This window comes from Myxine glutinosa, chromosome 1 (assembly GCF_964187855.1).
Source record: "Myxine glutinosa chromosome 1, kmMyxGlut1.1, whole genome shotgun sequence".
NCBI lineage: Eukaryota > Metazoa > Chordata > Myxini > Myxiniformes > Myxinidae > Myxine > Myxine glutinosa.
In genome coordinates this window covers 314,241,376-314,265,888 of record NC_136261.1, presented here as the reverse complement: position 1 = coordinate 314,265,888, position 24,513 = coordinate 314,241,376, and the positions used below count along the sequence as shown (strand labels likewise).

Below are 24,513 nucleotides of genomic sequence, written 5' to 3'. Positions count from 1 at the left end.
TTAACGACCTCGTCGAGAAACACAATGAGGAACTGACAACGGAGGAATTAAAGGAGCTACAGCAGCAGCAGAATACGGAGGTTTTGCAGGAACTAAACGCGGAGGAGCCAGAGGCGGAGGAGGTTATCGCGACAAGTGAGATAAAGGAAATGTTGGGAATGTGGGAGAAAATTTCAGAATTTGTTCAAAAGAAACACCCTGAAAAAGTTGCAACAGGTCATGCGTTGGCGCTGTGTAACGACACTTGCCTCACTCATTTCCGAAAAAATTTTGAAAGGGAGGAAGAAACAAACCTCGTTGGACAGGTTTTAGTGAAACGCCCGGCAAGTGAAAGCGAGGACAGTGTGGCGAAAAAGGCAAAAGGTATCTCCTCCACCTCTGCCAGCATCTTCGTCTGATCTTCAAGGTAAATACATACAGTACACTTAATAAAACCAGTTTATTTCTTTACATTCTCTTGTATTATGTACAGTATATACGAGGTCGTGCTTGTTTATACATTATTTGTTATTTATAAAGTACATTTTTGTTATTTAAAAGCACCTAACAAAAAAAATTGGTGTTTTTTTTTTGAGGCTGGAACGGATTAATAGCATTTCAATGCATTTGAATGGGAAAATTTGCTTTGACTTACGAGCGATTTGGCTTACGAGCTCCGTCACGGAACGGATTAAACTCGTAAGCCGAGGTACCACTGTATATATAATTATATATATATAATTATATATAGTCACGTGAAAAAGTAAGTACACCCCATGTAAAGTTTTGACTTTTTCAACATATTTCAACATACAGCTATTTGATCTTCATTTCAACAATATTGATAGATAAACGTGATATAATATAACAAATATAATGAAACATTTACATTTTGTAGTCCATTGTATAATTTAAATAGACATAAATGCAAATTTCGCATGTGGAAAAGTAACCCTTGGCTCTAATAGGTGGTATTGCCCCCTTTGGCAAAAACAACCTCAAGTAGGCGTTTCTTATAACTGTCTAACGGTCTCTGACGTTGACTGGGAGAAATTTTTGCCCACTTTTTTCTCCCTCTCCTTCAATCCCTCTCCTCCCTCCAGGTCTTTAAAACAGCTGTTCACCACCATCTCTTATCTTCCCCCATCCATAACCTTGATCTTTTCTACCCCCACTAATTCACCCCAGATCCACCTTGTTTGAAATTCCAACTTATTTCCTGGAAATCCTGGCAGTGTCCATATGTTTATACCTCTCCCACCCCCCCCCCCTTCACATGCCTCCCCCCCTTCACATGCCTCCCCCCCCTTCACATGCCTCCCCCCCCAAAGCCCTCTCCCTCCCACAGATCTCTCGATGTCTCCATGTCTCTCGGTCCCTGCTCTCAAATGTTGTGTTTGTGTCCTTCCCCCTCTCTCCCCATCTTGTCTACCGCTCCCGATGTTATTTGTTTTATCTGTCTGTTTGTCTTTCTGTGTGATTAATGTTCGCTCTTTCACGAGCCTCGATCTTGTATACAAAAAAAAAAAAAAAAAAAAAAAAAAAAAAACTCCTCCATGCAGAATTCTTTCAGCTGTGCGATGTTTGAGGGGGTTTCTTGCATGCACAGCTCGTTTCAAATCCCCCCACAACATCTCGATGGGATTTAGATCTGGGCTTTGACTTGGCTATTCCAGAACCCTCCATTTCTTTCTTTTCAGCCATTCCTTGGTGGATTTACTGGTATGTTTAGGGTCATTGTCATGTTGCAAGGTCCATCTTCGGTTGAGCTTCAACACTCCGACAGATGACCTCACATTATCCTCAAGCACCCTCTGATACAATGAAGAATTCATCGTGGATTCTATGATGGTGAGCTGCCCAGGCCCTGATGCAGCAAAGCTGCCCCAAACCATAATATTTCCACCACCATGCTTTACAGTTGGTATCAGGTTCTTGTGGTCAAATGCTGTCTTTGGTTTTCGCCAAACATGTCTTCTGGTACTGTGGCCAAATAGCTCTACCTTTGACTCATCTGTCCAGAGCACATTGTTCCAGAAGTGCTGGTCTTTGCCTAAGGTGTTCATTTGCAAACTTTAGTCTTGCCCTGATGTTCTTTCTGGACAGCAAAGGCTTCCTCCTGGCACACCTCCTATGTAGATCAAATTTGTGCAGCCTCTTTCTAATGGTAGACTCCTGCACTTTGACATCAACAGTGGCAAGAGCTACCTGTAGGTCCCGTGATGACATTCTGGGGTTCTTAGAGACTTCTTTCAGCATCTTGCGGTCTGCTCTCTGGCTGAACTTGCTGGGGCGGCCTGGCCTGAACAAGTTGGCAGTTGTTTGGAATCTTCTCCACTTGTAGATGATCTTCCAGACAGTTGAATGATTGATTTCAAATTGTTTGGAGATCTTTTAAAATCCCTTCCCAGACTCGAAGGCATCTATAACCTTCTTTCTGAAGGCATCAGAGAGCTCTTTTGATCTCGGCATGGTGACGCCGCACACTTCAACAACAAAGAGCAAGCCAAACGAAATGTCTGAGGTTTAAATAAGACAGGTTCCTCCAAGATCCTCTCTAACGATACAACAACAGGCATTTTAAGGCCATTTTCCCTGCAAGAGCGGGGGTTAGCCTTGCGGTCCCCATGACAATCTTCTCCAAATTGTCATGGTTCTATTTTTGAGGCAATGTTTTTATGGCGGGATGCCCTTCCCGACGCCAACCCTTTGAGTCGCCTCTTACGACACGCAGGGATACGGTGTACCTATTCTAAACCGGGGTACACACCGGTATCCTCTCTAACGATGTTCTAATCATTTGCACCTGAGCTGGTGCACCTGATTCTAATTTTAGGTATTTGTAGTGATAAATGTAGGGGTGAACTTACTTTTTCCACACACGAAATTTGCATTTATGTTTATTTAAATTATACAATGGACTACAAAATGTAAATGTTTCATGATATTTGTTATATTATATCACCTTTATCTTTCAGTATTGTTGAAATGAAGATCAAATAGCTGTATGTTGAAATATGTTGAAAAAGTCAAAACTTTACATGGGGTGTACTTACTTTTTCACGTGACTGTATATACAGTCGTGTCCAAAAATATCAGCACCCTTGCACTTTTTTCAAATAACTCACAATTTTCTCTAAAAATAAGTTGAAATTGACAAAAGTATTTGGTCCCCACAATTCTTTATTTCACTGTTAATATTACAGAACCTTTGTTTTTGATTCAGAACGTAATATATTGTTGTGGTTTTTAGAATAAAGGCAACCCGCCTTTAGTTAGTTGCACCAGAACATGTAGCCTCGCTTAATCAGTTATTTCTTATTAAATGTGAAGTATAGTCTCATTCCCAGTGTTAGTATGCGTTGAGGCAGGTAGAGTGAGGGTAGGCCTCATTGGAGCCTGGAATGCCATGTGATGGGCCTAGGGCAAGTCTAACAGGCCCGAGGGAGGAACTGGAGGGCGTGGCAGGTAAGCAGCAAACAGCTCGAGGGGAGCAGGGCTTAACCCCCTCTCAGTACGTCGACGAGCTAGAGATCCGCAACAATATCCTTTTAAATCAGAAAATAAAAAGAAATGGCATTGACAAAATTATGGACACCTGAGCCAAACAAACAAAATTATTGACAAATTATTTGGTAGCACACACAGCCTTTGGACAAAACTGCAATCAAGCGTTTCCTGCAGCCATGAATGAGCTTCCTACACCTCTCTACTGGCAAGTTGGCCCACTCTTCTTGTGCAAACTGCTCCAGTTCTCCCAGATTTGAAGGGTGCCTTCTCACAACTGCTTTTTACAGATTTCCCCACAGGTGTTCAATGGGATTTAGATCTGGACTCATTGCTGGCCACTTCAGAACAGTCCAGCGTTTTGCCTTGAACCATTCCTGGGTGCTTTTTGAAGTGTGTTTGGGGTCATTGTTCTGCTGCAAGACCCATGACCTTCGACAGAGACCCAGCTTCCTGACACTGGGTTGAACATTGTGCTCCAAAATGCCTTGGTATTCTCCTGATGCCATTGAAGGATTCATTTTGTTTTCTGTAAACATAGAGATGATGTGCTTTACAAAATAAGCTCTAATTTGGTCGCATATGTCCACAAGAAATTCTCCCAGAAGGATTTTGGCTTGCTCAGGTGTGTTTTGGCAAACTCCAGTCAGGCTTTCTTTTGTCTCTCTCTCAGCAGGGGGGGGGGGGGGCACCCTATTTATTAGGGTGCCCCAATAAACAGGGTGCCTAAATAGGGGGGGCACCCTATTTATTGTTTTTTTCAGCTTTTTGTTTTGTTCTACCGCAAACCAAAGAAATACATATGTGGATACCAAAATATATTTTATAATTTCAACAATTTTCTGGGAGAAATAGTGCATTATTTGAAAAAAGTGCAAGGGTGCCAGGGAGGGGGGGGGGGGAGGAGGGAGGAGGGATGAGGGATGAGGGATGAGGGAGGAGGGAGGAGGGAGGAGGGAGGAGGGGGGGAGAGAGAGAGAGAGAGAGAGAGAGAGAGAGAGAGAGATGGGTGGTGAGAGATGTGTGGTGAGACAGGGAGGGGTGGGAGAGAGAGGAAGAGGGTTGGAGAGACCGAGAGGGTGGGGGGGGGGAGGGGAGGGAGGGTGTGGGGATAGAATAGGAGTGGGGGAAAGACGGAGAGGGAGGGGTGTGTGGGAGGAAGAAGAATTAAAAAATGAGTGGAAGGTGAGGGTGAGGTGGGCAGCAATATTGCTTAAAGCACAAGAAAAAAAAATTCCGATTTGACAATGCTGTTACGTTTGTAGGGGGTAGGCAGTGATTACTTTAGACCAGGTAGATTTGTATAGATTAATGTGCTCCGATTGTCGTGAAGAAGAAGAACCACCATGTAATAAGTAGGAATCCGGTAGGTCGTGTGTTCGGATTAAGTGTGACGTGTGGCCATACGAAGGGTGGCTCTTGTGCTAATTAGCTCAAGGATTATGGGTAAAATATCCCTTGTACGTCGTTACCTCTGTATCTATTCCTTTGTGTCTTTTGGCACAGCACCATAGACATGTTGAGCTAGAATCGCGCATTTAATGGCACTCATTGAATAAAACCACCGGAAGCCAGGACATTGAGCACTGCCACAAATGACATTGACTTTGGAAACGCACAGGACGGGCAGGCCGAGGCCACGCCCCGAGGAGCCATGATTGGCCAAGGAGTTTATTGACGGGAAGGACGAGTAAGGAAGGACTCGCTGATTGGTGAAGGAAGGACAAATGACGTCAGAGCCTGGGTGATAAAAGAACGCGCTGGTGGACATTTTGCTCTCTTCGCTTCGCTCTGCTCTCTGCTTCTGGTCTTGATCGCGGAGTCGGCATTTATCTCTCGCGATTCTGGATGTGATAGTGGACCGTCGTGCGTCGACATTCCTTCTTGCTCTTGCTCTTCTCGTTCTGGACATTAAAGCGAACGGTCTTGCTTGGACGACGGGCTCCAGGAAGCGATCAGACCGGCGGCGTTCGGAGACACCACTGGTAGACGTGCAGAGCCGCAGACCAAGGGCTACAGTCTCCCACCAAAGACAGGCAAGGCTGGAGGAGCGAGCTGCACCCGCGGCCTGTTCGATTCGAGCGGAAGGCCTGTTGCGCGCCAGTGGGCGCGGCCTAGTGAACGAGGGCGTACGGAGGCCGAGCAGCGTGGGAGCGAGCGGTTCCCGCCAACATCCCGGATGATTTTGACGACCCCCTGACAAGACCCCACCAGTGATCATTTAAGTGCACCCACACACACATTATTTTCAGTTATCTTTCCCAGTGTCCGTGTTTCAAGTCGGTTTGTGGGGACGTCCCGGTAAAGAATTTAGTTTATCGTGCGTTATTTTGTATTACCGGCATTTGTTCTAATAAATCTGTTTATTTTTGTACATTTTAAATCCGTTTCCGTTTGAGTTTATTTATTGCAGAGTTTGGAGACTGCCTGTGAGATCCATGCAGGCAAGTGCTCTTCAGCATCCTCCTCCTCCTCCTCCTCCTCCTCCTCCTCCTCCTCCTCCTCCTCCTCCTCCTCCTCCCCCCCCCCCCCCCCCCCGCACGCGTATCAACTCCGCCACATATTGAACTGAATGCTTCAGAGTATTTCAACGAGAAAATTTTTATCTTTCTATTTCAGAGATAACTATTTTCAACAGCTTGTTCAGCTATCCGTTCCTTGGAAAGGTTTTATTCACCAGGAACGTGACAATACATACAGTATTTATCTTAAGTTTCTCTTCACTTGGTGTCAATGGTGCTCCTTTACCCAAAGAGTACTTAATTTTTGAGCTATACTCCTCAAGCTGTCATTCTCAGTCACATTAGGCATGTTGCATCAGACCACGTCAAAATTCAGTGAAAGATATTATTTATGAATGCAAAATAAAATACATCACACAGTTGATGACCCATCATAAGAAACCATACCAGACCAACCCAAGTTGTTGTAATTTTAGCCCAAGCACAGCTATTTAAGACACTTTTGCACACACCTGAACAGCTCTTCCTGCAGCTGCTCGAGCCGTCGCTGAAGCTCGGGTTCTCGGCGTGCAGTGCCTCGGGTACTTGTAACTGAACAATCAGGCTGGTTGAGCCTTTCTTTCAGCATGTTGTTCTCTGCCAGCAGCACACTCCTGTCCTCTTCCACAGATGTCAGCTGTGCACAGAGTCAAGGCTCATTTTAGCATTACCATAAATATAGGAAAACCAATTAATTAGTGGGGTGGGAAGGGGCATTGCATAAAGTGTTAACTATTATCCTTAACTGTTGAGTGTTGAAGAAATTCACGTTTTCTTCACTGTTGAAGAAATAAATTCCTTTTTGTAGGCATCACGCACTGCTGACCTAATTACATTTCAAGGGTGATGGAACACCTGCCCAGGTCACCTTTGAGGATGATATGAGCCTGGGTTTGAATCCCAACCCACCTACAAGATGTCATCCCAGTGTTTCACAGGCAGGGTGATCAATCATTGTGTGTGCCGACCCTTGGATCGATGTTAAACTGGGCAATCCATCTGCCGGGATTAGATGGTGGAGGTTAAAGATCCCACAGTCTCCTTCGCAAAGAGTAGGCGAGGTACTGCCAGCACCCTGAACAAATTACCATTTCCTGCATTACTGCAGTGACAGGGATGGCAAGACTTCAGCAGAACCAATGCTCTGTATCAGAGTGCGTTACATGAGATTGTAAAGCAGAGCATATGTTCATATTTGCAGAATCCTTGGATGCAATGAGAGGAAGGTAGGGAGAGGGAGGCATCTATTATTTAATATGTATGTTTTGTTTGAAATCTATCTATAATTCCAGTAATCTCTGTGTGTGTGTGTGTCTGTGTGTCTGTGTGTTTGTTTGTCTGTGACCGCTGTTTCTCGACAACCACGGGTCCGATATACTTGAAACTTGCCAGGTATATTGCTGGGGACCTGAGGATGTGCCTTTTCAAGGTTTCATATTAATCGGAGAAGTAGTTACCGAGCTATGTCCAAAAAACGATTCAACCAATCAGAGAGCAGCGAGCTATCACGTGTGCCGAACGTGCCGAACAGACTCTGCCTCGGACGGCACATTTGAGAGCGTATTCATTTATTTCACGTTGGCAAACTATTTTGGTGCTATGTTGGCGTTAAACTATGTTTTAAAACTAATTAAAACTAATTTGCGATTCATCGTAACTGCGATATGCGACCTTCCGGACAGTCAAATGAGGACGTCACTTCCGGACTTACGGATAGTCATAGTGACGACGTACTGATGCTGAACGTGGCGAGCAGACGCTGCCTCGGACGGCACATTTGAGAGCGTATTCATTTATTTGACGTTGCAATCTGTGTTGATTGTTGTAAGGTACGATCGATTGTAGTACACGTTTATAATAACTCTGCCGATACAGGCCCGATTAACTGCAGCGCCATCCGAGCTGCGGCGTCGGGACGATACATTCATTGTACGGTCACATCACGCACTTACGGGCACGCCCATGGGCCCATGCATGCATGGGCGAAGACATTTTTTTTTTTTTTTTGGCAAGGAACGGGCACCCACGTACGGGCACGTCCTAGTAATAATAAACGTGTGTGTGTGTGTGTGTGTGTGTGTGTGTGTGTGTGTGTGTGTGTGTGTGTGTGTGTGTGTGTGTGTGTGTGTGTCAGGGATTTCATACATTTGGCTCTGTTACCAGGGCAGCCCTTCAGCATTCTGGGAACTGAACAAAGCTGGCAGAAACGACCCCTCGCCTGCAATAACAGAGCCCGTTGTTGCAGTTTTCAGGCTCCGACCTTGGGCAAAAGCTGCATGGACGAGAAAATAGCTTTTCCCTTACTAAACAGCCCCAATTGTTATGCTTTCCGTCTCGTCTTTGAAGTTTCCTTTCATTATTTCATGTGCAGTATAAAAACCATGGCCTGATGTGTTTTGATTGAGAAGCTGGTCCGTTCCTGGCTTATATGGCAGCTTTCCCATGTACATGTACCTTTAATAAATTCTCCTGTAACTGTCTGAGTCTGATCAAATGATCATCCCTGGAGGGTGGGGGCGGGGGGTGGGGGAGGGGGGTTGGGGGGGGGGGGGAGGGGTTAGGGGTGGGAGGGGGGGTAAATCCCTAACACGTGCGTGTGAGCGTGTCTCTTCCACAACTCCAAAACCATGAAACCTAGTGGCCCCAAACTTTGCATGCATCCTAAGGGAACCCCAAAGGAGTGCATGAATGAAAACTGGGTGTTGGGATAAATTTTAACATGCCTTTTGAAGATAATTAACAGCTTAACTTCCTGAAAGGCTTTATCCTTGGTCAGCCCAACTTCACCTCTCAGGGGTCTTAACTGCTATTTTGTTTCAGCCTATTCAAAGGTGCCTTGCCTGGGAAGCACGATCTACTCTCATGGACCAATTCAAGCAAATAATCAAAATCTATGTTCGGGTTTGAGGATCGCATCTCGTGGACTAAACAAGTGCCAACATCTTGGGTGAAATCTGAAAATTGTAACCCCTTGAACCTCAGCGGTCGGTTTGCCGGCTGCTATTCAAACCTCCTTAAACCAACCGCCACGTGCTTTATTTATTTATTTTTCTTATGGTCCCAGGCTCGTAATAGAGCTCGATTTATACATACATGGTATCAGGCTAATTTTACATTGTTTACAAACACATCACAAGCAACTTCCTGAGCAATTAGTGGCTCTATTATATTACAATGAATCTTTGGTCTGCATCATCGCGAATTGCTCAGGAAGTGTGAGGGAGGTTTGTGTGGAGAGTTCTTGTGTATTGGAAAGCCGGGCAACAACTGCTGGTTTGACTGGAACCACAAAGTAGAGTATTGGAGATAACCTCTAAAACAAGAAAGCAAGATGATATATGATTGAAAATATAATTTATTTGTAATTAGAGGGCAAGAAAAAACCTTTTTTTTTTTCTTTTTTTTTCACAGGCAGAAAACCAAAATGAAAAAGTTTTATTTTCATTTATTTTTCTCCAAGCAGCCCAAGGTGGGGGAGCCAAATGTTCAAGGAGCTCAAGGTTCAAAAGTTTAAGAAATTACCAATTCTTATAACCAAGCGTGTTCGCCCACCAACAGGGAAAGTGAGCTGTGTTTAGACAGTTTGCCTGTGTTGATTGGAGTGTTTTCTGGGAAGATTAAGGTAAGTGCTGTTTTTTATCATCTATGTTCTTTAAGTAATTGTGTGGCTGAAGTGGCGCACATGATATGTCTTGTCATACTAAACACCGCCTGGAGACGTCTGGTGACACTATTATTATTTTTTTTAAGCAAATGATTTTTCTTTTTTAAGCAGTTTAATTGCTGCTAAGCTCAATTCCGCAGGTTAAATTTTGAACTTCGACTTCGGTTAAGAGATTATAGAGCATATCGTATTTTAGTTGCAATTAAATAAAGGCAAGAACACTGCCCGCCCAGAGAGTTGCATTGGGGTGGAGGGAGGAGGTGAAGTGAAGGCAGCACCATAGAATATGGTGTTATTTTTTATTTCCAACTGTGTTGAAAACTGAACAAGGGATGTTTTCATTACAAGGAAAATAATTAATTATGATTCATATTTGAAATCTTAAATTTGAAAGACAAAAAAAAAGTCCGTTTGTCGGCGTTTTGTATCGTCGTTTATATGTCGGCATCGGGAGATCAGGAGAAGTGGTGGAAGTATTGGTCAGAAGAAGAGTGGACATATGTTGTGTGCAGGAGACGAGATGGAAGGGAAGTGGTGTGGGAATGGTGAAGGGTAGGCAGGGACAGAAATACAAGTTTGTGTGGCAAGGGTGCCCGGAGGGTGTGAATGGTGTTGGTGTCCTGTTTTCTGAGGAGTTTGTAGACAGTGTGGTGAGTGTGACTAGAGTGAGTGAAAGGTTGCTGATGGTGTCAATGATGATTGGAAAGCTCTTGGTGAACATCATCATCTCGGGATATGCTCCACAGGTTGGTCGGAGCGATGAAGAGAAGGACAAGTTCTGGTGTGCTATAGAGAAGCTGATGGAAAACGTGAAAGATGAGGAAGTTGTTGTGGTAGGAGACCTAAATGGACATGTGGGAAGGAGTATGGACGGTTTTGAGGGAGTTCATGGGGGTTACGGATATGGTGTGAGAAATGGAGAAGGTGAAAGGATTTTGGAGTTTGCTGATGGAGCTGATTTGTTGATTTGTAAAACTCAGTTCCAGAAAGAGGATAATAAGCTTGTTACATACACGTCAGGTGGGTTGACGACAACCGTTGACGACCTGCTGGTGCGTAGGCGAGATAGGGGGCACCTCCGGGACACAAAGGTGATCCCGGGGGAGGAGGCTGTTTCACAGCACCACTTGGTTGTCTGCGACATAAGGGTGAAAGGTGCGAGGAGAGCTCGGCGGGTGAAGTACCAACCGAGAATGAAGGCGTGGAGGTTGAAAGAGGTGACAGTGAGGGGGGCATTAAATGAGAGGCTGAGTATGGTGGAGGATGATGTGGTTGAGCTTGAAAGTGGTTGGATGTCAATTGTCAATGAAAGATAGTCTGTTGGGACATTGGTGATCTATGTGGATGGACAAAAGGACCACCGAGCCACTCGGAAACATGGTGGTGGGATGATGAAGTTGGAAAGAAGATTGACGAGAAGAGGAAGAAGTTCAAGGAGTGGCAGAAGGCGAAGGGTATGGGTGCAGAAAAGGCAGAGCATGAAAGTTATAAGGCAGCCAAGAAGGCTGCAAAGATAGAGGTAGCAAAGGCACAGGAGGCATGTAGGAAAATGTTCGGAGAACGCTTGGATTCGGAAGAGGGTCAGAGAGCGGTATTCAGGATTGCAAAGCAGATAGCGAAAGAGAGGTGTGATGTGATGGGGGTGAGTTGCTTGAAGGATGAAGTGGGACAAATTGGTCCGAGAGCGAGGTGGATTTTATTTGACATGGAAACTACAAAAGCTTTGTCATGCTGGTGTGGTACAGGTAGCTTACCTGACCCCAGAAAGCCAATTCTTAAGTGCAGCTAGCGGTGGGTGGGGTAGGGGGCGCCACTCAAAGTACCCCCCAGATTGGTTTTATTTGACATAGAGACTACAAGACCAACTCATATGCCAAGTGGTAGGGTGATCTCCACTGACTACAAATCTGCAACTTAAGAAGAAAATTTCTGGTGGGGAGGTCACTTAAGAACAACATTAATTAGTGCTAATTAGGCCTTTATTTGACATATAAGCTACAAAACTGAAATCACATACAACATGTAGAGAATGGTCCCCTCATCAATAAACAACAACTTAAGAACAGAATATGTGGTGGTAAGGTCACTTAAGAAGAGGTCAAAGGTCACAGAATAGGGGTTTCCAGCTCTTAAATACTGTTTGATTACAACATGCCACATGATACACACATGGCGTTGTCATTGAAACCTATATCAGTGGAGCCTGAAGTGAGATACATGAGAAGCAGAAATTTTCCAATACCATTTCCTTTGATTTCAATCAGCGAAAACATTTTAAAATGCACCTATTTGACCCCCATGGCTAATAACACCGTTATTTGACATGTAAGCTACAAAACTGAAATCACATACAAAATGTAGAGAATGGTCCCCTCATCAATAAACCACAACTTAAGAACAGAATATGTGGTGGTAAGGTTACTTAAGAAGAGGTCAAAGGTCACGGAATAGGGGTTTTCTGCACTTAATTACATGAGAAACTTGTAAACTGTGAAGACAATGTAAAAGCTGTAACATTTATTATAACAATTTCTACTAAATTAGTACAGGTAAAATTTCTTCTAAATTACTACAAGTAATTTCTTAGAATTGCCTGTACAAACTATACTTCAACAATTTCCGAGAAATTATATTTGAGGAATTCCCTGTCCAGCAATTTCCTGTAAATTATAAACTCCAAGGATTCCTCATCTAACATACTCGAAAATAATTCACCAAATTCCGAGAAATAATATTTGAAGGACCCCACCCACCGCTAGCTGCACTTAAGAATTGGCTTTCTGGGGTCAGGTAAGCTGCTGTACTACACCAGCATGACTAAGCTTTTGTAGTTTCCATGCCAAATAAAATCCACCCAGATCTTGGACTATTAGACCTGTCAGACATGTCAACGATTAACAACATACCTAATCTAATTTACATTATAATGCCCTTAAAGAGAGGTTTTGCGTTTCTGATTTCCACACAATCTGATAATAGGAGCATTATAATCGACACATGCAAAAACCTTCAGAGATCCATGTTTCATTTTCTCCATAAGAAATAACATGCCCCCAACTTTTGTTGATTTTCGAACCCACTAACATATGTCATTTTTTTATTTCAGGTGAGGCCTATGCTTGATTATGGAGCATGCTAGCGGGGTAGCTCCTGACCCTGGCAGGAAGTGTATCCTCCATGTGGGAAAAGCAGATGAGACCACTGGCAACATCGCACCCATCACTGAAGACCATTGGTCATCCATCATCAATGTAGCAGCAAGGAGGAGACAAAAACGAAATTTTGTCACATCCAAGTACTATACGATAATTCAGTCGCTGCCAGATGAATCCGACAGTAGCCATGGCTATCACGTGAACTGTTACAAAAACTTTACTGCCGTGCCACGTGATGATACAACAGAAAAAACCCAGACACATGCATCAAGTGAGAAGACCCTGCGTTCATCATGTGATTTTGCCCCGTCAACGTCTACCTCAGGTATTTTCCCACGCATTTGCCTGTTTTGCAAGAAAGCTAGGAAGAAGAAGGGTGGTAGAGAAGAACATCTTGGTGAATGTGAAACTCTCGAAGCTGAGATAAAAATAAAAACTGCTGCAGCTGATAAAAAGGACAACAGCCTTCTTGGACTGATCTCTGGTGTAGACTTTCGATGTAAAGAGGTACGGTACCATCACAGTTGCAGAAGTACTTACCTTTCCAATGCACAGTCTCTCCATATAGTCCTTGAGCCAACCGGCCATATTTTGAAGTGAATGCTCCGGCGGGGGGAGTAATTCTCATTATGATTTTCCATTAGACCAATGTCTCAAGTGTCAGAAAAGGTGTGATGGACATCTGAGAACGGTAGCTTAGTGCCCGGATGGACGCCATCTTTGAAACCACCCAGCTCGAAAATGCCCATTTGGTGGGGTACATTGTTGCACGTGTATCTGGACTTCTATACTAGCTATCGATGTGCGGTTGACGACTAAATATACGTCCGATGTGTACCGTCTAAATAAAAAATAATATGAAGCATTTTGTTTTAGATTAATTATTATAAAAATCAATTATCGAAAAAAAATCATATATTTTTCAATATTTTATTATTAGACTTGTACTTTTTTTAGTGAAACAACACTGGTATGATTTTCCAAATTATGCATTGTGCTACACCGTTTATCTGTCTATAAAAATAACTCAAAAACTAAAACATATCATCCACCACGAGTTTACACAAAAAATATATGAAAAGGCATGCACTTTCCACAAACCGAAACTATGTCAGTTGGAATTTCCCGCCGATAATCAACCCACAGAACCCAGTGCCGAAAGTGACGTCAGTCTATTCTATATCTATATCTCAGTCTGAGATTTGTTGCGGTGACCTGATTAATTTCTGAGGGGGGGGGGGGGGGGGTGGGTGGCTTAAGAACTAAAAGTGAACATGTTAGATGGCGCCACATACAACTCTATTATAGAGTTGTATTGTGGCGCCATCTAACATGTTCACTGACTTGGATGAGTATGTCTATGTAAGCTGGCGAGCTTTTCGGATATCGGAGTAATCTAACGTCAGTCTTTTTGTTCTTTCAGCTGAGATGGCCGGTGTCGAGGCGAAACGGGCGAAGATTGAACCTGAGTCCGGAACGTGCATCCTGTGCAGCAAGAAGTCGCCACTCTCTGAACTAAGCAAGGCAGCGGGCAACAGTTCTTGGAAGACATTGTGTGACGCAGCCGCAGTTAGAAACTTTTATCCAATTCTAAAGCTAGTCCAAGAAGGCGCAGTTGAACTTCCTAATATTCCAATATTATACCATAGGGCTTGTAGATCAGACTTCACTCACAAAAACCACCTAGCTACTTTGACCAATGCAGCTAGAAGTTCTTCAGTTGATACTGGCGATGCGGTGCGACGGCGATCATCACGGGAAGAGACAGGATCAACTTCAACGGTCTACGATGATAAATGCATTTTTTGCCAGCGTGCTTCAAAATTCATAAAAGGCAGTCGTACCCGTGAAACAGTTGTCTTGGCTGTTGAACTTCGAGCAGATAAGACAATAAGAGATGCTGCGACAGCTCGCAATGATGAGAGAGTTTTGGCATTGACTACACGAGATATGGTTGCAGCTGAGGCTCACTACCACTTCTCCTGCTATAGAAACTACACACGGCCCCAAAAACCTCAAGTAGAAACTGACATTGAAGATAATATCGAGAAAAAAGAAATGATACGATGTATATTCAATTTCATTCGCACTGACTTGTTCTTGAACCCGAGGATTGTTCCAATAGTTGATGTTGCAACAGATATCCTGTCTTCAGATACATTTTCAGTTGATGTTCGTGACTCCATCAAGAAGAATCTGCAGCGCACATTACAAAGAGAGTTTGGAGAATCGCTCATCTTCTTCAATGTGAAACACCGTGTATACTTGATGCCCGATAATCTGACAAAGCGAGAGATTGCTGCAGAGTGCGTAAACCTGAAAGCAGAAGTGAAAGCATTTGAACGAACGGACGGTGAAAGTAACATTGTGCGTGCAGCTACTTCACTGCGACACCAGATCAAAGATGCTCATTACAATGAACGTTGGCCGCCTCAGCCAGCAGAACTCACTTCAGATTACGTGAAGATACCAGATTCTCTTCGTGTATTTCTGCATACTTTGATTTGCGGGAGTGGGGGGAGCTCTGCGCGTGCCGACACACTGGTATGGTCGATGGCTCAAGATATCATCAATGCTGTACACCGGGGTACCATCAGAACATCGAAGCATGTCCTACTTCCGTGGGTCATGAAAACGCTCACCGGTAATACAGAGGTCATCAGAATATTGAATCGACTCGGGCACGGATGTTCGTACACAGTTCTGGAAGAAATCGAGACAGCGCTATGCATAGACAAATTAGCAAGTGTGGAGAAAGATACAGTACCACTTCCGTCACATGTGCACCCTTCGGTCCCGACTGTATTAGCATTCGATAACAGACAGGCTAGAGGAATCGCTGAGTGGTGGCGGAACATCGCATCGCGTCAACGGTATCATCGTCCAACCGAAGTCGCAGTCGTGTTTGCCGCCCCAACCTCCATCGGCAGTATCCAAAGCAGATAAGAAGCGATCTATCCCGTCATCCAGCGATTTAGTTCCAATATACAGCGGTGGGAAACGAGAGGGCCCACCTGCAATCAAGCCTGCAGATCTTTCTGACACTCTTGCAGGCGCAACATCCCTTGCGCAGCGCCGAAATCACGTTTGGATTATGACTCGCATGCTGGAACCATGCGACCAGACAATCAGTTCGTGGACTGGTTTCAACATCATGACTAGAGATCGTGTTCAGGTGACGGAAGATGTAGTTGGCTACCTGCCGACTATAAACGCGCCTGCCACAGATATGGCAACAGTGCAAGAAATCCTCAGAGAAGCTCTGAACATCATGTCATCACTTCAGCTTGAGCGTATACCGGTGGTGCTAGACCAGGCACTATTTGCTAAGGCGACCGAAATAGCATGGAAAGATGTCGATCGATATGGAAGAATCGTGCTCATGATGGGGAACTTCCATACCATCTGTAACTTCATGTCGAGCATTGGGAAAATGTTTGGAGATGCAGGCCTTCGGGATGTAGCTGTTGAGTCAGGAGTAATCGCTGAAGGTTCCATCAACAGGGTTCTGGAAGGCAAGCAATACAACCGTGCTGTGCGACTCCACAAGTTGATGTACGAGGCACTAATGCGCATCATTTGGAAGGGCTTCCAGGTGTGGATAGAAAGCAATCATCCTGACAAGGAACCCCAGATTCGAAGCACTGACCTCAAAATTCGCAGCATCAAGGAGGATGTTTGCCACGAGACTCTCGCTGCTGCTCTCGATGATGATTCATGTGTACAGACTTTGACATGTTCGCGAAATACCTACATTTTCTGCGAACCAAACATGGAGACCTGGCTCGCTTCTGGATGATGTATATTGATATGGTAGAGACCCTGCTGGGGTTGATTCGTGCGGATAGAGAAGGCGACTGGATGCTTCACTTGGCTTGTGTCAGAAGAGTGATCCCTTGGTGTTTCGCAATGAACAAGGTGAACTATGCTAGATATCTACCAGTGTACTATGCACAGATGACGCAACTCCACGAAAAATGCCCCGAGTTGTACAGGCAAGCACTCGAATGTAGCCACGAGGAAGCAGACACGCGTATGTTTCTCCACGCAAAGCACGCCGCTACCCACTACAAGACGATCATCTTAGTGGCAGATGACACCGACGTTCTGATCATCAGTCTTCATCTCAGCAGAACCATCGATAGTCAGCTCTTCATCAGACGAGGAACAAAGGTTCGAGTCAGAATGATCGACGTTGGAAAGTTGGCTGCGGTATTGGGGTCTGGAGTTTGCAGTGCATTGCCAGGGCTTCATGCATGGAGCGGGTGTGACACTGTGAGTGCTCTGGCTAGCCAAGGAAAGATAAAGGCTTTGAAGCTTGTGCAAGCGAATGAGCTGTATCTTCAAGCATTCACAGATCTGGGATCTTCGTGGAATGTACCAACAGACGTCTTCAATAGCATTCAGGCCTTCACGTGTCAGCTGTACGCCAAGAACACGAAGATCGTCGGTGTTAATTCGCTCCGTTATCACATGTTCTGTGCAAAGAAGGGCCAGATCGAATCTGGACAATTGCCGCCTTGTGAAGACTCCTTGATGCAGCATATGCTTAGGGCCAACTATCAGGCGGCTATCTGGCGACGCAACCTTGAAAACCTACCAGACGTCCCAACACCATCAGCAGGACATGGTTGGGAACTCGATGATGGCGGTTCGCTCACAATCCGATGGATGGCGGGTCTACCAGCTCCAGATGTCGTCTTGAATCTCATCTCATGCACATGCAGAAGGACGTGTCGACCGTCAGATTGCTCCTGCATACTGAATGGGTTGAAGTGCACTGTTGTGTGTAAGCTGCAGGGATGCTCCAACATGGTGCAGGATGATGCTATCGTGGCTCAGGATGCCAATGACTCTGATGGCGACTCTGATGATTAACTTTGTGTGCACTGTATATTGTATAGCATATGTTGTGCTCTATTATAATGCAGGCCAAATTGCCTGAAAATCTTTATAGACAGATAAACGGTTTAGCAAAATGTATAATTTGGAAGATCATACCGGTGTTATTTGACTAAAACATGACATGTTCAATGATACCTCCGCTTGCTTATTAGGAATATACATCGTATGGTGTTAAAATCAGCTCCATACGTCTTTCCAAACTCTAGTAATGAATAATTAATATAATTGGCGGCCATTTTGAAATCCAAGATGGCCACCAAAGTGCAGATTTCCTATGTAACAATTTCCGCCTGCTTATTAGATATCGTATGGTGTTAAAATCCTCTCCGTACGACATTCCTAACTTGCGTTATCGTCAGAATAGATAATGCCAGCGGCGGCCTAAGTCATTTTATGCCTCTTTACATTTATTTGTTGTAAACTCGTGGTGGATGATATGTTTTAGTTTTTGAGTTATTTTTAGACAGATAAACGGTGTAGCACAATGCATAATTTGGAAAATCATACCAGTGTTGTTTCACTAAAAAAAGTACAAGTCTAATAATAAAATATTGAAAAATATATGATTTTTTTTCGATAATTGATTTTTATAATAATTAATCTAAAACAAAATGCTTCATATTATTTTTTATTTAGACGGTACACATCGGACGTATATTTAGTCGTCAACCGCACATCGATAGCTAGTATAGAAGTCCAGATACACGTGCAACAATGTACCCCACCAAATGGGCATTTTCGAGCTGGGTGGTTTCAAAGATGGCGTCCATCCGGGCACTAAGCTACCGTTCTCAGATGTCCATCACACCTTTTCTGACACTTGAGACATTGGTCTAATGGAAAATCATAATGAGAATTACTCCCCCCGCCGGAGCATTACTTTTGGTCTGGCTCAAGGACTAATAGGCCTACTGCTATTGCAGGTAGCATTTCTTTGTTAGGTTTATATGCTTACATCGAGAAATCAGTTATATTTGGCAAAAGGCCTGAACTTCTTACATCCATCTTCACTCGGTACCAAGAGCTTTGTGAAGACGCCGGTGAGACTCCAATTTCTACAGCCAGAAATATGGCAACAAACTTACAGAATAAATTTGGTGACATAATTAGGGTAGAGTGTAAAGATAGGGCTAGAAAGGCAGGGGCCATTGTTTATCCCACAGGTTTAGGTGAGCACCTTATCCATACAGCCTATGATTATGCAGCATCGCCTGAAGCTGTCATTCATAAGGCTGCCTTACTCTTGCGTAAAGCAATCAAACATGCACAAATCACACCTCTACCTGAACCTCCCACTCTGAAAAACCTGTATGAGGGTGAAGTTACTGTCCCAGATATGTTGATAGATTTATTTCAGGTCTTGTACGGGGGCCCCAATCAAAACTTGTACACTCCAAAACTCAAACGTCGAGCCTTGTCCTCAAGCCAGGATGCCTTATTCGTTACTCAAAGGGGGAAAGTAAAACCAGCCAAACAGATAATTCTCGGAATGGCAATCAAGTCTATGACTGGTAGCAGGAAGCTGATTGAAATGTTGAACAGATTTGGCCATGTTGTCAATTACCACACCATTGAGACACTGGAGACATCCTTAGGAGATGCCATTCAGAGTACGGAGCAGACCTGTCTGGAGGGAACCCTTCTTGATCAGGTGTTTGGTTTGGCGTTCGACAATTTTGATGAACTGTCTGAGACATTGTCAGGAGCCGACACTCTTCACGATACAATGGGTATCTTGTATCAAAATAAAGATGTGGTAGGGACAAGCAGACCCGTTAATCAAGTTGCGCCAACAACATCACAGCCAGAAAAAGTATCAAGAAAGAGAAAACTGCATGTTCGGGAACAGCCCCTTGAGCCATACCGTAAAAAACCCCGAATGGGCACATTTGATTATGAAACCACCGATGTTGATAACCGGCCTGCTAATCGGAAGATAGCTCTAGACAAGGACCTTGCATGGATGATATGTCATGCCTTGCAGATGGCTAACATTCCCATGTGGGTAGGATTCAATGCTTTGATATGCCCAGACACAACTCCAGAACAAAATGTCTTGTATATGAAAAACTTGAACAAGCCGATAACGTCGCTTGATGTTATACAGGATACCCTAATCACCACACAGAATTGTGCGCAAGAGTGCGGTCAGCAGTATGGTGTTGTAACCTATGACCTCAATGCTGCCAAACCTGCCATGCAGATTCAGGTTACCGAGTCGCCCAGGTTCGACAAGGTCTTCATCATGCTTGGTCCATTCCACATAGAAATGGCTTTCTTTAAAGCCCTAGGGAAACTGATCGATGCATCTGGTGGCCCAGAAATGCTGCGAGACACAGATGTCCTAGCTGCTGGATCCCTGAATGGTTTTCTGAGTGGCAAGCACTTCAACAGATGCAAACGGTTGCACCCGATACTGGCCTTGGCATTTGAACTGATACACTTCCAAGCATTCCTTGAGACATTTGAAGGCAATGATGAAGTTGAAGATTTACTTTCAAGGTTACAAACAAAACAGGATGAAGAGACATGGACACAAATAGAATCAACTTCTGCGTTCACAAGATGTGTCATGTCATACAAGGAGTATGCTGTCCAAACCCGATCAGGGACACATGGACCAACTGCCCAATTCTGGATGATTTACATCGACTTTATCCACGACTTCCACCTTCTGGAGCGAGCAATTCGAACAAACGACGTGGACCTGTTCACTCATGCACTAACACCAATCATACACTTGTTCTTCGCGACAAACCATGTCAATTACTCACGGTGGCTGACGAAGTTTCAGTTGGACTTGGTAAACATGGACAGTACTCACCCAGGACTTCGTTCTATCATGGAAAACGGTGTCTTTATGGTTAAAAGGACTGACAAGGCATTCAGTAGATGCCCAGTAGATCTTATACTGGAACAGACATTAAATGCCGATTCTGCATACAGACAGACTGGTATATGATCCATGACAAACAACTTCAGTGCACGTCTTCGCTGGATGTTAACCAAGTCCACCAGAGCAGCAATTATATCAAGGGCATTAGCAATGACCGGACTATCTCAAACGGAAGACATCACAGCTGAACTCCGCCCAGCCCGCATCAGAAGGGACACAAGCGATTTGCATAAGGTTGTAAACCAGATAAAAGACTCATGCAATCCATTTAAGTACACTGAAATATCGGATAGGCTGTACAACATCAGCACTGGTAAGGCAGCGACAGATTCCATCAAGACATGTTTGCTGGCCATCCGGGAGAAAGGACAAGCCAGATACAACGAATTTGTTGATGCCTGCATTGAAGATCCAAATCGGTTTGAACGGCCAATCAAAAGGGAGAAGCTCAGAACCTTCACGGAAAATGGCACAGTAAATAAGCGTGACAGAGACAAACGTGTTGCATCACTTGTGTGCACTCGTGACCTTATGGGACGCCTGGTTGTCATTGCTTGTCAGAGAAAACTTGATTTGAAACATATCTTTTCATATCCACTGACACCGGTTCCACTGTCCATGTGCAGCACAGACGGTTGTATGGTCAAGACAGAAAAGAGTGGCCTTCTGGAGCTGTTAGAGAGCAAAGTTCCCTCTGTCACACCAAGCTCAGTTGATGCCTATGTGGTTGATGGTATGTTCCTGCTACATGTTCTTCCACCCCACATTCCAGGAACGTATGGAGCCTTGGCAGCCGGCATTTTAAGACAAGTCACCGCTCTCTCCCGTGGAAGAGTGCATCTCATCTTTGACGCATATCCAGTCCTATCAATAAAAGACTGTGAAAGAGCAAGAAGAGGTCTGGATGACACAGACAAGAAAGAATACGCCATATCTGGACCTGAACAGCACCGCCCGAGAAATATCTTGGATTGTCTAAAGTCAGGATCATTCAAAGAGCAGCTACCAAAATTCCTGGCAATGGAATGGGAGGCCCAGCAATATGCAGACATAATTCAAGGACGACTTGTGTATCTCTCTCCAACACCACTTGGAGCAGGCTACCTTTTCCACGTGAAAGATGGGAAAGTCATGAAGGAAGAAGTAGAGACCTTGAAAACCAATCATGAAGAAGCTGACACCTTGATCTGCACTCATGTTAGTCACATTGACAAGGAAAATGCGAAGAACATAGCAGTCAGGGCATCAGATACAGATGTCGCCGTCATTCTGCTGTATCACTGCAGGCAGTTCAAAGCACATATTTGGATGGATGTTGGGACATCGGGAAGGAATGACAGGCAATTCATAGACATCACTGCAATTAGCAAAGTCTTGGAAACCCCACTCTGTCAAGCACTAGCTGGCTTCCATGCATTTACGGGATCAGATTACACATCTGCCTTCTTCAAAAAAGGAAAGAAACGTCCCTTCAAAATTCTTGAGGGTTATAAGGATGCTCAAGACGCATTTGCAGAGATGGCAACGGACAACTTGGGATTGGATTCAGTGGAAGTAATCATGTCTTTCACTGCAAGAATGTATGGAGCCAAGCCAATTCAAGCACTTTCACTCAATGCACACCGCTATAAAGTGTTTCAGAAGACATATGCACCAAAGGCCACAGCGAAGAATCCTCTTGAGAACCTTCGGAGCATCGATGCAACCATGATACCACCGTGTGAAGCCGAGGTCTCCCAGCAAATCAAGCGTGCATCATTTGTTGCCAAAATGTGGGCGGATGCCAACAAAAAGATGATATGTCAACAGCCAACTGCAGAAAATGGCTGGGAGGTTCAAGGGCAAGCCTACGACGTCATATGGTTTGATGGACCACAGATACCTGGATCTCTTGTTCCTGATGAAGGAGAAACTGAAACTGATGCCGAGGATAATGACAACTTTGAACCCTGCTCTTCTGATGAGGACATTTTGCAATCCGATGAAGTTGACGAACAGTAACTCTTAATTTCAAATCTCAGATACAATGTATGTTACACTTACAGGAGGACAAGGCACTGCAAACAGTTTCCAATACGTTTTCTAACATTCTAAACACTAGGAATTCGTCGAAGGATGCATTCAGTGTTTGGTTCTTGTGCAGGAGTGTTTTGTGCTCGAGTTTTAGGCCAACTTAATTATCCAGGTGTTATCGATGTACAGTGTACAGTAGTTGCCATTTAACTTTCCAATCAGATTGAGAGGGTTAAATGCCCTGTTCTTAAGTGACCTCCGCACCACAATATTTTTTCTTAACTTGTTGTTTATTGATGAGGGGGCCATTCTCTATACATTTTGAATCTGGTTTCAGTTTTGTAGCTTACATGTCAAATAAAACTAGTTCAAAGGTCATTCAGTCAAAATTGGCATTTTTGACCTGTTCTTAAGTGACCTCCCAAGCACAAATTTTATTCTTAAGGTGGTGCTCGTTGATTAGGGGACCGTACTCTACATTTTCCATGTGGTTTCAGTTTTGTAGCTTACATGTCAAATAACAGTGTAAATAGCCATGGGGGCCAAATAGGTACATTTTAAAATGTTTTCGATGATTGAAATCAAAGGAAGTGGTAAGATTGGAAAAATTTCTGCTTCTCATGTATCTCACTTCAGGCTCCACTGATATAGGTTTCATTGACAACGCCATGTGTGTATCATGTGGCATGTTGTAATCAAACAGTAATTAAGAGCTGGAAACCCCTATTCCGTGACCTTTGACCTCTTCTTAAGTGACCTTCCCACCACATATTCTGTTCTTAAGTTGTTGTTTATTGATGAGGGGACCATTCTCTACATGTTGTATGTGATTTCAGTTTTGTAGCTTATATGTCAAATAAAGGCCTAATTAGCACTAATTAATGTTGTTCTTAAGTGACCTCCCCACCAGAAATTTTCTTCTTAAGTTGCAGATTTGTAGTCAGTGGAGATCACCCTACCACTTGGCATATGAGTTGGTCTTGTAGTCTCTATGTCAAATAAAACCAATCTGGGGGGTACTTTGAGTGGCGCCCCCTACCCCACCCACCGCCAGCTGCACTTAAGAATTGGCTTTCTGGGGTCAGGTAAGCTACCTGTACCACACCAGCATGACAAAGCTTTTGTAGTTTCCATGTCAAATAAAATCCACCTAGCTCTCGGACCAAATCGTTGTGGACCCAGATGGAATTAAAGGAAGATGGAAAAGATATATGGAAATACTGTTGAATGCAGAGAATGAATGGGATGGCAACATAGAAAGTAACCCAGTTTTAGGACCGGCAGAGAAGATAACCGAGAAGGAAGTTGAGGAAGCGATAAAAGCAATGAAGAGTAGAAAAGCGGGAGGGCCGACGGGAGTTGTGGGAGATATGTTGAAGGCAGCAGGAAATTGGGGTGTGAAGAGAATGACAGAGATCTGCAATCTGGTGGTGAAAGAAGGCCGCATTCCAGTGAATTGGGAACCGAGGAGTACCCTCGTCCCTCTATACAAGGGGAAAGGTGACCCTCTGGACTGTGCCTCATACCGAGCGATAAAGTTATTGGAGCATGGAATGAAGGTATTGGAAAGGGTGTTGGAGAGGAGGATAAGGAAGAAAGTGAAGATTGACGAAATGCAGTTTGGATTTATGCCAGGAAGAGGAACGACAGACACGCTTTTTATTGTGAGGCAGTTGCAGGAGAAGTATATGGAGAAGAGGAAGAAGTTGTTTCTTGGGTTTGTTGACCTTGAGAAAGCATTCGATAGGGTTCCACGTGAAGTAGTGACATGGGCATTGAGGAAGTTAGGAGTGGAGGAATGGTTGATCAGAGTAGTGATGGCAATGTACAAAAGAGCGCGCACAGCTGTAAGGACGAAGGACGGGAACAGTGGTGAGTTTGAGGTGAAGGTGG

General features: G+C 44.2%; 1 protein-coding gene across 1 annotated transcript in view; it reads right to left on the bottom strand.

The window, feature by feature from the left end:
• Positions 1–24,513, bottom strand: part of LOC137414592 (protein Hook homolog 3-like) — a 125,800-nt gene that overhangs the window by 50,024 nt on the left and 51,263 nt on the right. The window contains exon 9 of the mRNA XM_078769095.1: positions 6,461–6,624. Coding sequence (XP_078625221.1) covers positions 6,461–6,624 — 164 coding nt within the window. The remainder of the gene's footprint in view (positions 1–6,460; positions 6,625–24,513) is intronic.